General features: G+C 47.4%; 1 protein-coding gene across 3 annotated transcripts in view; it reads right to left on the bottom strand.

Annotated features, from left to right (window-relative positions):
• LCK (LCK proto-oncogene, Src family tyrosine kinase) overlaps positions 1 to 20,986 on the bottom strand; it is a 564,072-nt gene that overhangs the window by 153,586 nt on the left and 389,500 nt on the right. For all 3 annotated transcript variants that reach the window (XM_078680721.1, XM_078680719.1, XM_078680720.1), the window contains exon 3: positions 19,978 to 20,053. In XM_078680721.1, the coding sequence (XP_078536847.1) occupies positions 19,978 to 20,053 (76 nt within the window). The remainder of the gene's footprint in view (positions 1 to 19,977; positions 20,054 to 20,986) is intronic.

Here is a 20,986-nt window from a genome sequence, read left to right as displayed (position 1 = left end):
TTGCAAATGCTTGTTTTAAATAAGTGCTTTACCATACCGCGATTCGGGTGTTTCTAAACGCAGCAATGGTAGCTGACTAAACTCAGTTTTACGGAGAGGAAAGGTTAGATGACAGTGTTGGTTATGGCATGATTTAAAATATTTTGTATAAATTACTGTCATACCTGGAAAACATTGTGCCTTACTTAGTCGTTCGAGTGCTTTCTGATCAGTGAACACTCAACAGCTTTGTTATTGTGAGCAATAACTGCTTTCCAAATGGCCTTCTTGGCCAGCACTTGGTGAAAATACAAGATAACATATTTTGCCCCATTGCCCGAGCATGCCGGGCGTCTCAATCTCCTGACCACTGTCATCCACCAAGCTTTAGTCAATTCTTACCAGCATCATCTCCTGAGGATGAGAGATTACTTTACAATCCCTGGCCCTTACTGATAAAATAAACCTCCATGTTGTGATGCACTCAGTGATGCCCTGTAAGTTCTCGGACCTCTTTAGACACTCATGTGGAAACTGGTGAGGCCACTCATGGTCTAACTAAAGGACGCCAGCATCCTATCTGTAGCACAAACACACGATTTATAGTGTGTCCTAACACTTGCCCCTTGCATCAGTAGGGCAACACTCATTGGGTAAGCCTAGAGGCAATAGCCCAACACATTGTCGATGAGACTGCCTGAAGTCCTGGTTGTTTCAGTTGTTGGGGAATATAATTCGGGCCGTAAAATGACCACCCTGGTCGCTGCCAGCAGCTGTACTATAATATTCATTCAACACGGGGCATGAGAGAATGAAAATAAGGCGTATTATGACTTTATCATGATGTTGCCTACCACTCACTATGGAAAAGAACAAGCCAGTTGTGTAGTTTATTAGTTGGCCCCCTGCTGTGATCTGGGTTAGAATGACTCTTCAGTTATAATTATTGAATAGAACTCCCATGGCCAAATGCGGGTGAGAAACCCCACAGGACCCTTTGGCTATCAATCCTTGAAACTTTTGCATATTGGATAAAAGGCACAAGAAGGCTTAGGGGATGGTCACACAAACATGGAGGATTCATTGATCTAGAGGGAAAATACCCATAAGCATACTGTGTGCAAGCTGCAGGGTTAATCCCGGTTATCAAAAACGTTTACTTGTATCGCTGTCTACGCCAGAGTGCCATTTTACAGAGCTATGGATAGCGGATGTCACCATCACTTAATCCCCCATAGTCCAGTGGTTCACCTCTGAAGGATGGGCGCTGATCTTGCCCCATCAAGAACCTATTTCATGAACAGGCACTGCAGCGCACCCTATGCAGGGCCACTGGAATCATGCCGTAGTGGCAAGATAAGGCAAACTGTGCAGCACAATGAGACACATTTTGATAATATTACTTCATTCTTTTGTCAACTTTACACATGGTAATACTTTCTGTGGGAAGAATTCAGCTCATTAGTAAGATTATTAATCAAAACAGACATGAGCAGTTGAAAAATGAGTTGTTACTTATTGGTAATCTTCATGACCCCAATTAAGGTCCTCCTCATCCCAGTCCTGTTCCCTCCCTCCTGTGTCTGGTCTTGTTACTGACAGGAATGGCGTCATACGGTGGGAGGGGTTTATATATTAAAAATAAATAAAAGACTAGCAGCGTTGTAAAGGCCTGTCAGTGGGGGCGGGACCGACTCACCTATGTGAGGACTAGGACGAGGAGGTTGTATGAGTGGAAAATGACAAGTTCACCTTTGCGATGGGCCTTGACCAACACGCGAACATATACCGCGACGTAACTTTGATCTGTTTACTGCAAACTAACCTTGCTCCATCAAGATACGCCCTCATGAACATGAACTGCAGTGCACCCCATGGAGGGCCAATGGAATCATGTTTCAGTGGCAAGAAATGGCAAATAATGCAGCATACGTTTTTTAGTACCTTTTGAACTAGAAACCATTTTTTGCCTCATTTTTTTCGGTTAACAATCTGTGGTTAACGCAGCGATTAATGCAGCATTATAGGTTGCAAATGTGGCAAATCCATATGTGGCAGGTGCGGCAAATCCATATTTGTGCGAAAAAATAAAAATCAGCAGCCACATAATCGCAGAAATCCAATGCCCCTGACTGCATGGCTGCTCTCTTAGGATGTGGCAAGGTGCACGAAAACATCTAAAGATGTCTCCCACAATCGGGTTGCAATTATTGTTTTCCTTTGAATCCATAGTTGTACAGAGCCTGAACACATGCACTTGCTGGATTCTGTAGGTTTGGTAGAGTACCATGGCCCTTAGCGATGACCAAACTCAACCTGATCATTAGGTAAGAAATGGCATTATAGTTTGGCAAAGCCCCTAAGTGCCCCGTTGAAGCACTGTGCACCGCTGTCAATGAATTTAATCTATCCCCTAGAAGAAAAAATATATAAAAAATCCCATGGTTCTTGGCATAGCAACAAACGTAAAGGCCTTCTTAGACTAGCATCTGACCGGCAATCTACCATGGTGCCAGAAGCTAAAACTTTACCCGCTGTTCCACTGGCTAAACTGAGTACCAGGCTACTGCTCAAAAAGGAGCCAGCAGGCTGAATCTGGGTACAAACAACTGGGGCTCAATTTGGATCAAAGAGGAGGTACTCTCATTAATACTCCTTGCACTACAGGACTGTTTAGCAATGCTGGTGCCACTATGTGGCCAAACTAGAGGAAACTGTGAAATACAGTCACGAAACGCCAAACCTTGCCACAAGATATATATATATTTTTTTGTTGTTCAAATATGTTATTGTTTTAGATAAAAAGTAATACAATTGCAAGGCAATAGCAATACATAGAAATCAGAAACAGATATATAATAATGAAGAATTAAAAAGTTAAAAAGGAATACATAACAAATAACATCTGGACTGGGATAAAAAAGATAGAAAAGTTATCATATGGAAATGATCAGGTAAATATCATGAAAGATAACCGGCATTACAAATTCATCAAGTACTAAGTATAAACCCCAGGAACATGGGACAGATGGAACATCTACACAAATCCCAGCGAAGTCATGTGGGAGTTTGTTTTGCTTGGTAAATATGATACATCAGCGAGAAGATAGAAGTGAAAAGGGAAAGAGAGAAAGAAAGAGAGAAGGAGGAAAGGATATTGGAAGGAAGGAATGAGGGTGGGATGGAAGGAAGGGGCATCTGCTACACCTATAAAAAATTAAATTAAGAGATGGATTCAAAAGGATATTGAGCTACCAACCCCTGAGTAGACAAATCCATATAATTATCTAAAGAATGCCATATATTACTAGCATTTGAAGGCAAATACTGTTTTCTTTCAACAAAAGTATGAGCTCCACAAAGATATGAAACCCAAGTCCAGCAGGTATGGTAAGTGAACAGGTGAAAAGATTTCCATTCTATGCGTATCATTTTGACTGAAATGGATAAGAGAAAATCTAAGAGCTCCCAATCCGTACTGTCAAGAGGTAAAGGGGTAACTATAGTCCATGTGCGCTATTAGACTCCTTATGGGGCGCGATACAAAAACATTTATCAATAATCTTTAGTACACCTATAGTTCTCTCTTTAACTATGATTTTGCGACGAGATGTAAATAACACTTTACATGATCACCAGTTACATTATCCAAGGTCACATTCGCCACAATCACAGGGATATGAAGTGATCCACCCAGAATCGCTGGTTGCTGCGATGACGCCGAGACTCGAACCGGGGTCCCCATTTCCAAAATTGGTAGCTCTGGCCGTTATGCCCGAAGCCCTCACAAATAGCTACTCTTTGCCTTTCCTACGGAGCGCTTCACACCAAGGCGTAAGACAGGCACTCCGGGCCTCCCCACGCCTGCCTCTCGCTCAGGGGCATAGCTAGAGCTTGTGGCGCCCGGGGCTATCCCTCAGATTGCCGCCCCTAGGGGAGGTGTGCTGGGGAAAAAGGACAGCAAGCACTTGAAAGAGGTCCGAGAGACACTTAGTATCGTCGCTAATAGTTTAACCCGATCGTGCAAGTTACATGCACATACATGACACAGTCCAAGGCTACACAGTCGTAAACGCAGGTGAGAAATAATGCGTGAGAGAGTGCCTGCAGTTATACTTCTTGAGAATATGGCACAAATCCTTACCCGGGAGCAGCCATGTGGCTCAGCTCTGGCCCATACAGTGGTGGTGCTCCAACTCGCTGTGTCCTGTACATTAGTGTCAAGGTATTTAGCTCCTATGACACACTTATGTTTTACATTTCAATCAGGTCGGTGTGTGGATACGAGCATCCTGCCCTGCGCTCAGTGGGGGAGCAGGCACAGACTTAGATGAAGACTTCTGCCAAGTCAGGCTGAGACAGAAAAGTGTGAGCAATCACTGCTTGAAGCTTCCGGGGTCCCCTTCTACAGACTGAGCCAAAGACTCTGTGGCTGGCAGACAGCAACAGTTAAAAAGTGATGTAATTTAAAAAGTAAGACTGGGATATGACCACGTTACAGGTCCTCTTTGTAGCACACTGGCCCCCAGGATGGTATCCCTGTTGCGTGTTCTAGACCTCATTATTCACATTACCTATGAGCGCATCAAGAGCTGTTCTGGACAGTTATGTCTGAGGGTGCTTGGTGGATACCTATAGGCTTCTAAGCCCCTGTGTATAGATCTAATCCGAGGGCACAAGTCAAATGCTTCCTGGAGCACTGTCAGCCTCACCCTTGCATAGGCTGCATCCACACTGAATTCGTAACTCCACCAGAAAATTGTTAGGAGAATACAGGAACTAACAAGAACGACGAGATACCTATGGTCCAAGCATAGGTAGATAAATAAACAGTAAAGAGCAATAATAATTAAAATATCTCTAAAAGGTCGAGAGGTGAAAGAAAGAGATTGACAAGGAAACAATTAACCTTGTGCAGTCAGGAAAACTGGGGCCCCTGCCTGGTGTATGCATAGCAAAGTAAAGCAATACTCAGGGTTTCAGCTGCCCTTGATGCCCCTGTGCACCGATGCCACGCACCTACATCACTATTAAATGTGTCTGGGTGATCACAAGAAGACACTTGCTATTATTACTGGTTTACTGGAACGAGGATACACTGAAGACCTCACATGAAAGTCTCATGAGTAATGTGTAAAACCCTGTCTCTCTTTTGCGATCACTAAGGATGGATGCCCCCTCTCCGTCACTAGTAACATGCAGGCCCCTTGTCCCCATGCACATTTTTACAGTAAAATTGCTGTGAAGTGTGATATTTTCCCCAGGAAATAAAAGTAAAAACACTCTAAGCTATCTTTGTTTGGTTTAATTCAACATGACGTGCAGTGGGTGTTTGCGCTCAGTGTCTGCCTCTCCAATTATAGAAACTCAAATATTCCATGATCTTCTGTCCACTTTCAATAATGCTCTAAACACTAGATTATATGCCACTTAACGCTGTGGATATATTGTTTTTATAAGCCCTGGAAATAGGCACTATGTTCTCTCTTTTTAATAAACCTCATTTTCTGGATGTCATCAGGCTGAACGGCCCTGTTGGCCGCGCAGGGGTTCAAAGTCGTGACGTTCACACCACACACAGATATTAGCAGCTCTCTTGTAACTAACCGACAATTCCTTCAAATGTGAACTAACGGTAAACTCAGCAGGTACACTCTTATCAAACAGCCAGGAGAGCTAGCACCTGAGGGATAGCTCAAAAATCCATGAGCAAAATATATTTGAGGTCAATTTAGCATGAAGAGCAACAGTGACATCAAGTGTTGTGAAAGAAATCTCACGCAGTTCATGCGCCTGCTGCTGACACATGTCAACTTGACAGTCAGTGGTTTGTGTGTCTCTGGTTACAACAACATGCCCTTTCATAATTTGTATATGCTAAAACATAATGAGTTGAGCAGTAATAGTACTTTTAAGTCAACCTGCCTGCTTGCTCATCTCATCTCATGCGAATGGCTACACAATGTGGCAGGACTGGCCCCCACTCTGTTTAGTGCAGGCTACATGGGTCAATTATTGAGCAATAACATAATACATAATCATTCCTGCCCCCATACCCATGGTCAGCTTGCTTGAGCTCCCACCGCCCAGGGCCGTCTGTTAACTCCTGCCCTTCCAGATCTAGTGCAAGCCCTGAGAAAATAATACGAAAATCTTGAACGCATTCTGTGCACCATTAACACCAAGGAGATATAATGTGATGCATTAAATGCATGGAAATTAACTGTACTTTTGATAAAAGGGGGGCCAGGCACGCATAACCACCTGTTACTTTGAAACGTATCAATTGACATGATACAATACCAGATATTGGGCAGCTCGTCCCCCCTACTGAAACAACATGGCCATGAGATGAGTATCAAAACAAAGTACCGTCCAAATGAGCATATTATATCTTGAGCAAAACATTTCCTTTCACTGAAGCAAGCTGCGGGTAGATATTGAAATTAAATCATATTGGGTACATATCAAGCCCAAAGAGCACTATGTGCCATTGTAATAAAACTGAATGAACCTTTAACTTAGGCCCCATATCCTTTCACAGTAATGCCGTGATCCAGTGTCATGCTCTTTGTAAATCCATATAAATTTCTAGAACACGTGGGGCTCTTTCTTTGGCAAACAGACATACATCGTATTATGAGAGTACCCCATTTGTCTCTGAGTGCTTTGCTAGAGCACCAGTTACGTCACCCATGGTCCTACGCATTATTTACCGGCATCAGGAGCTTATGTGGTTTACCAATTCACCAAATGCTGTGCCAATGCGGCGACCTCGAGTGGGCAATGCATGCAGCTTTACAGAACACAAAGGTGCTGTAGAATCATTAAATTAAACTTGCATGTGATACAAACTGCCAGCCTCCTCTAATCCGAGCAAGTCTGCTGCTTTTTATTTTTTTTACATAAAGCAGGGTGTACTCATGTCGTCGTCCTTGAAATGAAAGCACTTTTGAGAGGAGCTAACCGGAGCCAGGAGGCAGTTAGTTTTGCTTACGTCATAATTCAATTTAAATTTAGAGTCAACACTGGTAATGAATAAATGCCATATTTTAACCAATTACTTTTTATAAATGGATGTCACAGAAAGAAGGCACTATAGTTTGTTGTTCCTGGTGATAACAGCACGGAAAAGAAACATCAATTCAAATATCGCAGCGCTGCACATTTGACTGGTTCACATTGCTCTGTCAACAGAGCCTGAAGCAGCTTTTGCTGCAGTGTCAGTGACGCCTGTAGCAGAAGGCGGGCACAGTACGTAGTGCATGCTTCTGTCGAAAGATAGCAGTGTGTGTTAAGTGCCTGCTGCTGACAGATTTGTGCAAGTGGTAGGCACTAACCCCAGGGGAGATGTTGAACACTGATCCATCAGCAAGACCAAGCCCTAGCAAGAGTGCTGGCATCAGGAGCTTATGTGGTTTACGGATTCACTTAATGCTGTGCCAAATTGCAGTGACCTCGACTGGGCAAAAATGTCCCAGATTCCAGGATAAATGGATGAATGAAGAAACAGGTAAAGCACTTCGTGGATGTATGAAGAGATGTGTAAAGCATGGCATGAACAAAGAGCACATGTAAAGTGTAGCATAAGTGAATGAATAATGAGACGTGTAAAGCATGGCATGAATACATGGACACATAATGTGTGGCATAAGTGAATGAATGAAGAAACATCTAAAGTATGTGATGAATGAATGACGAGACGTGTAAAGCTCGGCATGAATAACTGGACATGAAAATGTGGCATGAGTGAATGAATGAAGAATCACGTACAGCGCGTCTTAAATGAATGAAGAGGCATAAAGCATGGCATGAATAACTGGGCATGTAAAGTGTGGCATAAGTGAATGAATGAAGAGACACGTAAGCGTTATGTGAATAAATGAAGAGACAAGTAAAGCATGGCATGAATGGGTGAACATGTCAATTATGGCATGAATAAATGAATCAAGAAACACGTAAAGCGCTTCGTGAATGTATGAAGAGACGCACAAAGTGTGCACATTAGCACCTTTCTGCTTGGCCTGGTACATGCGCTGTGCATAGGATCCGCGTCACGAGTCCTCTGACAGGCGCTCTACACATTTTGTGTGTCACACTTCAGCAGGGCTCGAGGTCCAGATTCACTGAGATTTTGCATCAGATTCCCCCCTCTGTGGTGCAGCCCCAGTGCAAAATCATTGTGGAAATCAAGATTTGCGAGGCCTTGTTGTGTGGGACTTTCACCTTAAAGAAATGTGAGGCAGTGCATAGTGCTGCCTGCATTACTATGCATCAGGGAGACGCTTTATGAGTGCAGCATGGGTGTCTCCATGTCCACCTATGTATTTTGATGCAAACATGCTGCTTTACTTAGAGAACGCAGATGTGCTGTGTAGAATAATTAAATTAAACTTGCCTCTGCTCGGATACGAACTGCCAGCCTCCTCCGATCCGGGCAAGTCTGCTGCTTGTTTTTACAAAAAGCACGTGTGCTGCAGATCAGGCCCGGTCATACTCGTAGGCAGCCTCGGGTGCACAGCAGCTCTTCCCAGGATGGGGTGCGGTTATGGAGGTGTACCCCTCGCTGATTGACAAGCAGCCTTGGAAACCCAGGGCTTCTGCTTAAAGCACCCAGGCTGCTTGCAATCAGCGAGGCTGCAGTGCGTCATCAGAGGTCAGGTCAGGGACTTTCAGTATTTTAAACTACCGGGACCCAGGGCTGAAATCAGGGAAGCTGAACTCAGAACTCTCTTAATGATTTAACTGTTAAAAAGGCCACTGCAACGGGCCACGCGGCTGCCACCCCCAGGATAGTGCCGCCCGGGGCGGACCGCCCCCCTCACCCCCCCCCCCCCTAGCTACGCGGCTGCTCTCGCTCATCCAAACCTACAGGGACTCACCGTGGTCGCTTCTGCTCATACTCCGTCGATGATCACTGTAGTGTTGCTGGCAGTGGGGTGTACCACTGCAGCGCACGCCCCCTCCCACTCCTGTAGACAATTTGTCCCCTCCAGCGTGGAGGGGCTTTGGTTCAGCCCAGCGTGAGCGTTGGGAACGTGTAAGTGTTAATAAAAGGCCCAGAGCACTGGGCGTGGTTAAGTTACGTGCTAGCCACCATAAGCACAAGTGTGTCCCGAAGTCCGGTCTGTTGTAGGCCCAGGCCAGGACTTTACACTGGCGACGAGAGTGGTCTTTTGTCCACCCTACCGCGTGCCCTGTCGCACCGCCACAGCCCGTGGGTGCGCCCCCCTGCTGCCCGGTGACCGACGGCGTGCAAGCCTGCACGTGGCACACTGCCCGGCCCCCCGGACTGCCTGCCGCCTGCCGTGGCCCGCCTGCCCGCTGTGGCCCACCTCGGTGGAACCGGAGGCCTGCATGCCCGCCTACTGCTGTTCGCACCTCTCACCGGTGCTCCTGCGCGACTCCCGCCTGCCTCCCGGGCAGTCCCGTGGCCTCATCTGCAGCGTGGACTGGACCGCTGCCCGCAGGTACCCCAAGGAGTCCTCCCGCTTCCACCTGCTGCATCGAGCCCCCAGGCTGCGTCTCTCTCTCCGGCCCCCGGTCCCGTGCGGCCCCGCGGCTATCCCGCGCATGCGCTGTGAGCGCCCGACACCACGCTTCAGGCGTGCAACGCGACCTGCCTTTCCTCACGCTTCTCGCGGAGCTGAGGGCCTACGTGCATCGCGACCTGCCTTTCCTCACGCTTCTCGCGGAGCTGACGGCCTACGTGCGTTGACTGTGCCTGATTGCCTGCTTCCATCGCTGGTGCCTGCGGGAGCCTGCAAAATCTTCTAGGGCTCCGCCTGTCGCCCCCACTGCCTCGGTTCAGCCATCATGGCCAACGTGCCGCCGCTAGAGCCCTTCTCTGTCACAGGGACACCTCCCTCACAGGCTGCCCGGTGGAGGAGGTGGGTGGAACGCCTGGAGACCTACTTCATCGCGGCGGACATTGCGGTGGAACGACGCCGCGCAATGCTTTTGCACCTGGGAGGGGAAGCCATCCACGACATCTCCAAGGACGTCACGGAGGGAGACCCGCCCCATACGTACATCACTCTACGTGACGCCATCACGAGGTACTTCGAACCGTTCGTCAGCGCGGACTACGAACGCTTTCTGCTCCGCCAAGCCCGCCAACTCCGAAAGGAGTCCGTAGATGTATTCTACGCCCGACTCAAGAAGCTAGCCAGCACGTGCACCCTCCCGGATGCGGAAGACAAAATCCGCGCCCAGTTCATACAGGGGTGCGCCTCCTTGAAGTTGCGGGAGAGGGTGCTAGAAACGGACGCCATGTCTATGCGCGACATCCTAGCCCTGGGGCGATCCAAGGAACTTTCTAAAGCCCGCGCTGCCCACATGGAGCCGAAGCCAGCCGTTACGGTCAAGACAGAACCTGTGTGCACCATCAAGTCACATGCTCCAGATAACCGGATGAAGTCACCCCGCAAAGGACGGCCGAAACCGGCCTAAACCGCCCACGACCAGGCGTGCATGTGGTGCGGAGGCGCTACTCCCCACAAAGGAGCATGCCCCGCCCAAGGCAAGATCTGCAGCGCTTGCGGCAAAGCCAATCATTTCGCGAGCGTTTGCCTGTCGTCGCAGAGAAAGAGACAGGGTGGCCCACCCAGGAGAGTGCGACAGATGGCGCCGCTGCCGAACACATCCACCAGCAGTGACATGGATGACGATGAGGAGGACGCCGCATCCGTCCACGTGGTGCGCATGCTCAACACCTTGGCAGCCACGTCATCTACCGAACCAATGTGCACCGTCCAAGTGCACGGCCAAACGGTCACAGCCCTCATCGACACGGGCGCAACTATCAACCTCATGGCCGCCAGCGTATATCAGAATCTAGAGAATGCTCCTACACTTCACCCCACCAGAGTGCAGGTTTTCGCCTATGGGACCCGTCGCCCGCTGCGCCTGTGCGGTGTCTTCCGAACTACTGTGTGTGGTCGATGCCAGCCCGACAGGCCTCGGAGCTGTTCTGTCTCAACAACAAGCGTGTGGAGAGTGGGCCCCAGTTGCGTACGCCAGCCGCACCCTGACACCTACCGAGCAACGGTATTCGCAGATAGAAAGAGAAGCTATTGCCATCTTGTGGGGATGCCGCCATTTCCACATCTACCTCTATGGACATCCCTTCTCAGTGATCACGGATCACAAACCCCTCATCCCACTCTTCCAAGGCTCGTCTTCTCGCCCACCCCCGAGAATCGAAAAGTGGGTGCTGCAGTTGCAAGAATTCCAGTTTACGGTGGAATTTCGACCTGGCACCCGGAATCCTGCAGACTACCTGTCGAGGCACGCCCGCCCAGTCACCGAAGCAGAAGCAGCCGAGGCAGCGGACACAGAAGAGTACGTCCGGTTAATCGTGGAAAGGTCAAGACCCCGGCCAATGTCCCTGGAGGAAGTGGCAAGAGCCACCAAGGACGATGACTGCCTCCAGATTGCGATCCGAGCCGTAGAATCTGGCGACTGGAAGGCGCTCCAAAGCCCAGCATCATTCCGCACCCCGAAGGCCCAGGCTATTCTGAGAGCCCTACACCAAGTCAGACACGAGCTGTCTATTTCAGCCAAAGGGTGCCTCCTGAGAGGCCCTCGCCTCGTATTGCCCAACAGCCTCGCCCAGCAAGCCGCCTTGTTGGCACACGGATCACACCAAGGGATCGTAAAATCCAAGAACAGGCTCCGAAGCAAGCTGTGGTTCCCGGGGCTCGACAAGGCCGTCGAAGAAGTGGTCCAGAGGTGCCCAGTGTGCCTTGCGACAAGCCTACCCAACCCCCCAGCACCCATACTCACCGAGGAAGGGCCAACCTCCCCGTGGGTGCGGGCCAGCGCAGACTTCGGCAGCCTCCCCGGCGGCAAGTACATGCTCGTCGTGGTTGATGATTTCTCTCGCTATCCTGAGGTGGAAATAGTGGCGTCTACGGCGGCGTCTGAAGTGATCCCAAAATTCGAAAAAATCATTGCCACCCACGGAATCATGGAAGAAGTCCGCACGGACAATGGGCCCCCGTTCAACGGCAGCGAGTTCACAGAATACCTGCAGAACCATGGCATCAAACATAAACGCATAACACCAAGATGGCCCCAGGCTAACGGGAAAGTCGAGAGGCTAATGAGAACTCTAAACAAGACAATCCAAATCGCTATGGCCGACGGCCACAGTCTAGAGCTGGCCCTGTATCAATTTCTTCGAGAATATCGCCTGACTCCACATTGCACCACCGGAGTCTCTCCAAGCCGTCTCTCCTTCAATCGAGCAATCACAGACACCATCCCGCACCATCCCATGTGGGAGCTATCCCCAGCTCCCAGGAACCGGTCCATGGAACAGCGCACCAAGAACAATCAAGAAGCGTCCCAGAGACGGAGGGCGGCGGACAGCCCCATTCAAGTCGGAGACAGAGTCCTAGTCAAGGACCGCCACCCGGGAGGAAAATTCCGTCTACCGTTTGGACTTGATCCCTGGAGAGTGACGGAAGTAAAAGGAACCATGGTCACTGCTATCAGGAATGGAGAAGTAGTAACAAGAAATGTGTCCTTTTTCAAAAAAGTGCCCGAGGAAAGTGATGGTCCTGAGCTGGACGACTGGCGTCCAGCCCCCCTGCGCAGACCGTCAGAACCCACTGGAGCAAAGACCCTGACGACCCAGTCCGGCAGCGCCACCCCGAGCGATCACGAGCCCGAGGGACCAGCCGAGAACCCCAGCGTCAGCGAAACCAGAGACTCTGAAGAGCCATCCCAGGCCACAGTGGAGGGGCGAAGCCAAGGGAGGTACAGTCTACGTCCGTGCCCTAGACCATCCCAGAGGTACCGGGACTTTGTGGCACACTGCTGGCGCTGAGCGAACCAGACGGTGACCCCGCCGAGAAGAAAGTAAGACTGTTCTGTTTGTTGTATTCTGAATGTTTTTGTCACACTGTGGTTCCAGAGACTTGACCAGCTAAACATTTAACAAGAGACTATCAGAGAAATGCTTTGTGTTTAACGTTTAACAAGAGACTATCAGAGAAATGCTTTATGGTTATCAGTAGCACTACCAGAGACTATGCAAGGGAGGGGTGTGTGTTTTTTTGTTCCAGTGTTTTGTTCTATTCCCAGGTAAAGGAGGAATGTAGTGTTGCTGGCAGTGGGGTGTACCACTGCAGCGCACGCCCCCTCCCACTCCTGTAGACAATTTGTCCCCTCCAGCGTGGAGGGGCTTTGGTTCAGTCCAGCGTGAGCGTTGGGAACGTGTAAGTGTTAATAAAAGGCCCAGAGCACTGGGCGTGGTTAAGTTACGTGCTAGCCACCATCAGCACAAGTGTGTCCCGAAGTTCGGTCTGTTGTAGGCCCAGGCCAGGACTTTACAATCACCTCCTGAATAGGACGCCCTTTGCGTAAACGGTTACCGAAAAATAAAGAAAACAGCCACCCACTACTATATCAGAATTAGGAGTTTGTGCAATGCTGAATAGCAGACCCCTTCCATTTGTAAAGAAAAAGATTTTTCTACCTATCTAAATGGCCGAAATGTCTTCTTGTCGATGTATACATATGCAGTGAGCTCACAAAATCAGTATTAAGGGCGCGATTTGCAGCCCGCAGTACGGGGCACACAATGAGATCCATTAGAAGGAAAGCAAAACATCCCCGTTTGAAACAACCCGCATTAACAGGGAAATTATTCAAATAAAGCATTGAATAGCAAAAGCTAGTCACCTGACCAGCCACACCATTGCTTACTTTGTAAAATATTAAGTGCCAGGGCCCTGACTAGGAGGCCACTGCAGCTGCCCCACACACTGCCCCGTCATTGCTGCCAATGACGGTACCAAAACAACTACTAACCATCCTTCTCTCCCGCAAGTGTGACAGTTCCGATTATTCCCGGTCCCCTAAGCTAAAGGAACGGCTGATGAGGCCATTCCTCACAACTGTTGTTCTCCGCATCTCTAAATTAGATGAGCAGGGCCACCATGTGGCAGACTGTTATAGGTACTGTGTTGACAATTAAGTGCCTTGCTGAAAACTGGAAACCAAATAAGTGCCGGTGCTAAGCACCGGAAACCACTGGTTCAAATTAAGCACTGGGCCACAGCTACATACTTGTGGCAACAGACTGCAGCAGGAAAATCACCATGTTAAACCCAGCTTGAAAGTAGGAACAAAAGCACAAGCTATGTCAAGATATCCCTCCACCACACAGGTTATTTCCCGTGGACTCACCAAGTGGGGATCAGCACAGTGCATTTGAAAGCCTGTGGACTCCCTGTCCAGTCTAAGGACGAGGGGCAGTCCACCCTGGTGGGTTGTATGATGGACCACGCATGCCAGTTCCATGCAGTCTTAACCACATGAGTCATAACCATGCATATGCCTTAAGGCATGTATGGCAAAGACATATGCGTGATTAAGACTTATTATATAAGTGTAACCCCCTGAAACACTGCCCCTCGCCCTGAGCCCTAAAGCACCCTCATGCCAGAATTCTAGCCTGACCCCAGCCCCCGCCCTGAGCCCTAAAACGTTTCTCAAAGCCCCAAAAAGTACTTCAATCGCTGACCCATGCCCTGAGTCCTAAAATGGCCCCCAAGCCCCTGCCCTGAGACCCAAAACTACCCCCTTCCTTCTGAAAACCAACCCCCTTCCCCAAGCCCTAAAAATGACCCCCTCTCCCAAGCCCTATACACAACCCGTTACCCCTGAGCCCTAAAAGCTAGCCCACCCCCACCCTGAGCCCTAAAAACAACCCTAACTCCCTTGAGCCCTAAAAACTTTCCTGACTCTCCATGAGCGCTAAAAACTACCCCAACCACCCCCCCTACCCTGAGCCCTAAAAACTTCCCTGGCCACCCATCCCAGAGAACAACCTCGACCCATCCCCAGCCCTGAAAACTACCCCCATCCCCCCAAATCCGGGCCCTGGCGCCACTTACCTCACCACGTCCTCTACCGATCCTTCCGCTTCCTGGGTCCCCCCATTCCATCAGCTAGACCGTGCACTGTGTGGTTAAGGCATATGTGTGGTTAAGGCATTTGTGTGGTTAAGGCAAGCATGGTTGCGCTTGCGTTGTTTGGACTAACCCTAAGCAAAACTCTACGCTCGCGTAGTTTGCGAAGTTTGCACTACTTCGCACTACGCAAATTGCCCGTAGCACAGTGCAAACACGCGTAGCGTAGTGCAGCGGTCATTTTTTGCTTGCTCGCAGTCCTCAACGTCAAGTTGGCGACCGCAAGCAAGCAAAATAACAACCCGGTGAGACTTTTTCCTCATTCGTGATCAGCAACATCAAGTTGCCGATCGCGAGCGTGCAAAATAAACCTCTCGGCGAGATTCTCAACGCGGGGGAGGTCAGGTTTCTCATTGCGAGTGGTTTTGTACGCTCATGACTACTCGTGATGAGAAACCCCCAGTCTGCGTTGAGAAAGCTGCCGCTCGAGTAGAAATCTACTCGAGCGGCAGAAAACGACCGCTTGCACTGTGCAAGATGCAGTTTGCACTGATTGCACAGTGCGGACAAGCATCCAATCAGTGCGAACAGCATTTTGCACAGTGCACTATGCAGTTTGTGTAGCTACGCATAGTTCGCGTAGAGCGAAGTGCACTTCGCGTAGCTACGCTTAGCGCTACTTCGCGGACTACGCTCACCCTTAGTTTGGACACACATTGCTGAGCACGAGTTGTTCTGGCTGTTTCTCATCCTTTTGTATATAAACAGTGGTGATTTAGTGGTCGCCGGACAGATAGATAGAGAGGAGCTGTGTTTGTACACTGCATCTGGAACTCACACACTGCACCAAGCCCTATCTCAAAGGGGTAGGTTACTGCGTAGGGTCATAAATAATTTGCTTTGGTCTGGGCAAAATAGGTAATACCCCACGTGGACCGTGGCTACCTCCAGCTACCATGCTCACCTGTGAAAGGAGAATCCCAAAGCGATACTACACGCTCTGCTGGTGCAGCCAATAGAGCACTACAACTCCGGGACCGCTGAGTTGGAGCGCGGTGGAGAGGAAAAAATGCCAATCCCTCGCCTTTCGATGCCATAAATGTTCCCATCCTGGGAACCTCCAGATGACGTCACGACCCTCTTTCATGGTGAGAACAAAAAAGGGACTCCCCGCCTTGGCTCCTGTCTGTTGAGCGAATAATGGCACCCCTCTGCTATTTGCTGGGGGCTCCAGGCCATAAGAGAAGGATAACAAATACACGTGATGCCCTGCACTCCTAAACTGTGAAAGGTACTATTAAATCCTGTCTTCCTACCTTAATCCTCACGTTAAATGTGGTGCTACCACTCAAACTGACCGGCTCCCGTCAGTATCAAACTAACCAAACAAACAGATACTGTTTGAGAGTGGCGCACTTGTCACTGGCCCCCTCAGGGTGCAATTGGAAATTGTTCCAAATAACTACTTTTCAAAGACGTTTCAAACACAAAATCAGAAACCAAATGTCCAATAAAGAATTTGCTTCATCCAAAAAATGACACGTGTCGTTCTTTCTCTTGAAAACTTTGTCTTTTATATAAGTGCTTCTTTCTTGTACATTCTGCACATTACTTCATGTACTCATGTTCTTCACAGCATACTGTTCAGTCTGTCCCAATGCATTTCGGTATTGAAATACCTTCATCAGGGGAATGCTGTAATTAAACCAGCAGAGACTAAATTTGTGTACAGATAACAATCAAATACTAAGGGATACACGAGACCATCACCTTGTTCGTGCTACCATGTTTGGGTTATTTGTTAAAAAATGAATCAAAATGGGTTAAAAAGAGTGTTCAAAATCAATGCTTCCATAACTCCACCCTTAGAGTGCAACTAGGTATCACCTTATCCCTCCATGCTTGCCAACCTGTGCCCAGTTTTGCACCTAAAGCCAAACAGTCGTGTAAGCTCCCTACTAATGGTGAGACTAAATCGCTGTGTAATGAAACCCCCCTTATCCTACCTGGGCTTCCTGGACATTTACTGTATGACTGTTCATATCGCGCTATGCTCGAAAATCACCAGCTTCCACACTGTGTACAAAAATTACACCTTGTAAATGTTGTTACACACCGTCTAACACTAAACAAACTACTTGTGACCTCTGCCCTTCATACCTGGTTGTTGCTGCGTCTTCTGTCTGGCTCTGGACCCTCCAAAAAAGCGCCAAAAGAACGCCAGTCTTTAATCTCACTGTGATGTACTGCCGTCACTCGACACTGAAACCAACCAAAATTTCTTATCAGCGTATGCGCATCTTACTGCTATCTGTACCCTACAACGCTAAACGTAACACCAGTCTCGCTTACCAGCCTTCATATTAATCCAATGTATTCCTGCACGCCACGGTTAGCGTTCACACTGCTCTACTCTCTCCTTTACGTGCGTCTAACGTCATGGTCAAGATAATCAAAAACGGACTACCGCAGTATTCAATTCAACCTGGTGCCGCCATCTTAAATAGGTCAATCCCGAGTTAGATCTGCCTACAAACAAGTTGTGCTATGACAGAAACCGTGTGTGGAACAATCATCCCCAAGTCTTAATAAAATAAATGAATTCATACGGATGACTACAAAATGTGCCTGAAGTTGTGAATATGCTTCCTAAAATGCGCTACTAGTGAACCAACCCCGATTATGCCTCTGACCTATCTCGTGCCTGTGCGACTCGCATTATGTTTACATAATATTAAAAAACACCCGTTGTCGACGTGGGCATGGTGCACAAACCCTGAACTCTTGCTCTGATGTGTACCTGACATTGCCAGTGTTATGTTAGCTAGACACTCCTTTTTTTATGGTTAATCAACATAATTGATTCCTTTTCTAACAAACATGTATCCCAAACCTAATGAAAAAACAACCTGCAAATAAATCTTATCATAGGAAACACAACATTTCTAATTTGTCATTAAGACCACATGGTTCAAGCGTATTCAAGTGACGAATCCAATATGTTTCTTTTTGAGACAACTGGCGATTGGCATCAACATGTACCGTTTCATCAATTTTTTCCAACACAGTGAATCTCAATTGCGGAATAGAGTGCTGTCTGTTTTTCCAATGCATAGCCAGGTTGGACTTAAGGTTACAGTTCCTAATCATGCTCTGGTGTTCTGTTATACGAACTTTCACCTTCCTAGTGGTTTTGCCCACATATACACGCCCACAGGGGAATTTAATGGCGTACACTACCATGTGTACATTGCAGTCTGATGTGTGCCTCAACTTGATTTGTTTACCTGTGTGCGAATGTGGGAACACATCCCCTACTATAACATTGCCACAGTGGCTGCAATTATGACATTTTACCATTCCTTTATGTTGAAGTGTACCCCGCCTGTCATGCGGTTGTTTGAATATCTCTTTCAAATTTTTGGATCTTGTGTGTGCAAACATGGGTTTGCCTGTATACACATTTTGGAAATCAAACTCTTGTTCAATGACCTCCCATCTTTTGAGAATACTCTTTTTTATTGCTCTAGCTGCTGTTGAGTATTTAATAACAAACACTTCCCTTTTAAGGAGTTCCTTCTTAGTTTTAACCAGTAGGTCATGCCTGTCTATGAGACTGGCCTTTTGCATAGCTTTCTCTAGGATCTCCTCAGGGTACCCTCTGTCTCTGTATGCCTGAGCTAGAATTTCCATTTCTCGGAAACCCTGCGTCTCCTCGGAACATATCCTACGTACACGCAAAAACTGAGAAAATGGTAAATGGTTCTTGAGTGACATAGTGTGGAAACTGTGATAGTGTAATGCACTATTTCGGTCAGTGGCCTTTTTGTACACTCTTGTGTGCAGTCTGTTTCCCTGCTTTTCTATCAGAACATCCAAATAGTTCATAGTGGTGGCATTAATAGAATAGGTGATTTTTATGTGATCATGACAATCATTCAATACGTTCAGAAGGCTAACCAACAACTCATGCGGACCATTCCAACCTACTAAAATGTCATCAATATATCTGACATATAGTTTTAAATGTTCAGTCCACTGGTCATTTTGCAGTATGTGTGTCTCTTCGTATTTGGCCATAAAGATATTGGCAAAAGTTGGCACCCCAGTAAAACCCATGCAGGTTCCTGTTCTTTGTAAATAAAACGTTTTCTGCCAACAAAAATAACCATGGTACAAACAGAAATGCAATAAGTCTAACAGAAACACATTAGTGCCTTCATCATAGTCATGCCTCAACAACATCCACTCTACTGCCTCTATTCCCTCCTGGTGAGGAATAGACGTGTACAATGCTGCAATGTCTATAGTACATAACCAAATCTGCTCTTCTGGTGCAATAGTGACTTCACTGATTCGTTTCAGGCAATCTGTAGTATCCTGTATGTACGTGCTCCACTGCTGGACCAACGGCTGCAGGAAGTGGTCCAGATATTTACCTAGTGGCTCATGCAGTGACCCACATCCAGCCATGATGAGCCTGAATGGTGGCTCTACTGGGTTTTTGTGCATTTTCTGCACCATGTAAATGTGTGGTCTCTTAGGGTGCTGCACTGTCAGGAACTTGTATGTTTGTTCATTTATCCACCCCATGTTCTTAGCCCTGTCAAGGATTGTCATCAATGTAGTTTGAAATCGAACAGTGGGATCTCTGTCTAGTTTGATGTAAGTGTCTTCATCCATTACATGCTGATCAACCTTAGTCTGATAATGCAAATTATTGAGGACCACAAATAAGGGTTCCCCCTTTATCTGCTGACACTTTTTGATTGTATCATTATTTGCCAATTTGTTCAAAGTGATTCTTTCAAGTTTAGTGAGATTACTCCTGCCCTTAAAGGTATTGGAAATATTACCTAGGTCTTTCTTAACCAGAGTTTCAAACAGATCCAGTGTCTTGTGAGAAATAAGAGAAGGGTTTCATAATGAGATAGGAAGGCAGAAAGGATAGGAAGGAAGGATGGTTAGAAACAAGAGCAAGCGAGGAAGAACCAAAAGGCGAAGGAGTGCTCGCAGGGGAGAGAAGAAACCAGTAAGAGTGGAGCACACTATGCCCCAGCCCTGCTGTGCTTACCTTGCACCGGTGAGCAGGGGGGTGTGCCGCCTTCATAGGTGACCAGTGGATCCCGGGCACCTGACTCCAAGTACAGCTGTAAGAGACAAAACCGTGTGAGGTCCCTTTCCATGCCCACCGACAGCAGCAGCGACACGCCTTAATGCATATACATTATCTTAACTACAACAGCCTGTTTCCTGCTATGATCATTTGTGGCACAAACATAAGTCTGTAGGTCCTTTGGGAACCAAAATGTATTTTTCTCCAAGGTCTGTCACGTTTTCCTGATATCTAATGAAGATAAATGGAGTACCATGCAATAGTTCTCTGTGGTCTGAGCAAAACGTAAATGGCATTAAGGGCTCCGTTTCCTTTTTAGGTCTGGCTTTACAGGAAGGCTGACATAGTTATATATTAATTATAAACTTATGATAAAGGAAGTAGGCCTGACATATTTATTGTGAAAAGAATACAATAAAGGCTGTAGGCCTGATTATTTTGCGGTGAAAAGTAAAACCAGATACCATCGGTCTGATCTGTTTATCATGAAATGTTAGCGCAAAGACAGGAGGCCTGGCTTATTTTTTATGAAAACTATATCTTTAGACCATATTACAGACCCACAGACAATGCCAAGAGGCCACTTCCTTACAGCTCATGTCCTGTGCAGTCAGTACAACGCATCTCGCATGGCCACTGCCTCTAAACCAGACGGCCATCATGGAATGGTGTTGTCTATAGAATGTCATTGTTTTTCCAATTCTAAGGTGGCCAACTCATTGGTTCGAGGTGTGGCAGCCATGCAGAAACTTTAAAACAATGATACACTATGGACAATACCTCTGCACGTTTTATTTTTTCCACTTTTAATTAATCTTGTATAAGTTGTTGAGTTTGTGTCTTATTGTGATTGGCAAACGGTTTGAATGCAAGAATGAGCAGTGGGTGAATGATTGTATGCATAAGTTCAAAGATGAGTGACAGTTGCACATATATGAGTTGCTGGGAGCTTAAACTGATGAGTGGC

This window comes from Lissotriton helveticus, chromosome 3_1 (assembly GCF_964261635.1).
Source record: "Lissotriton helveticus chromosome 3_1, aLisHel1.1, whole genome shotgun sequence".
Classification (NCBI taxonomy): Eukaryota; Metazoa; Chordata; class Amphibia; order Caudata; family Salamandridae; genus Lissotriton; species Lissotriton helveticus.
This window is presented reverse-complemented; position numbering and strand designations above follow the sequence as displayed.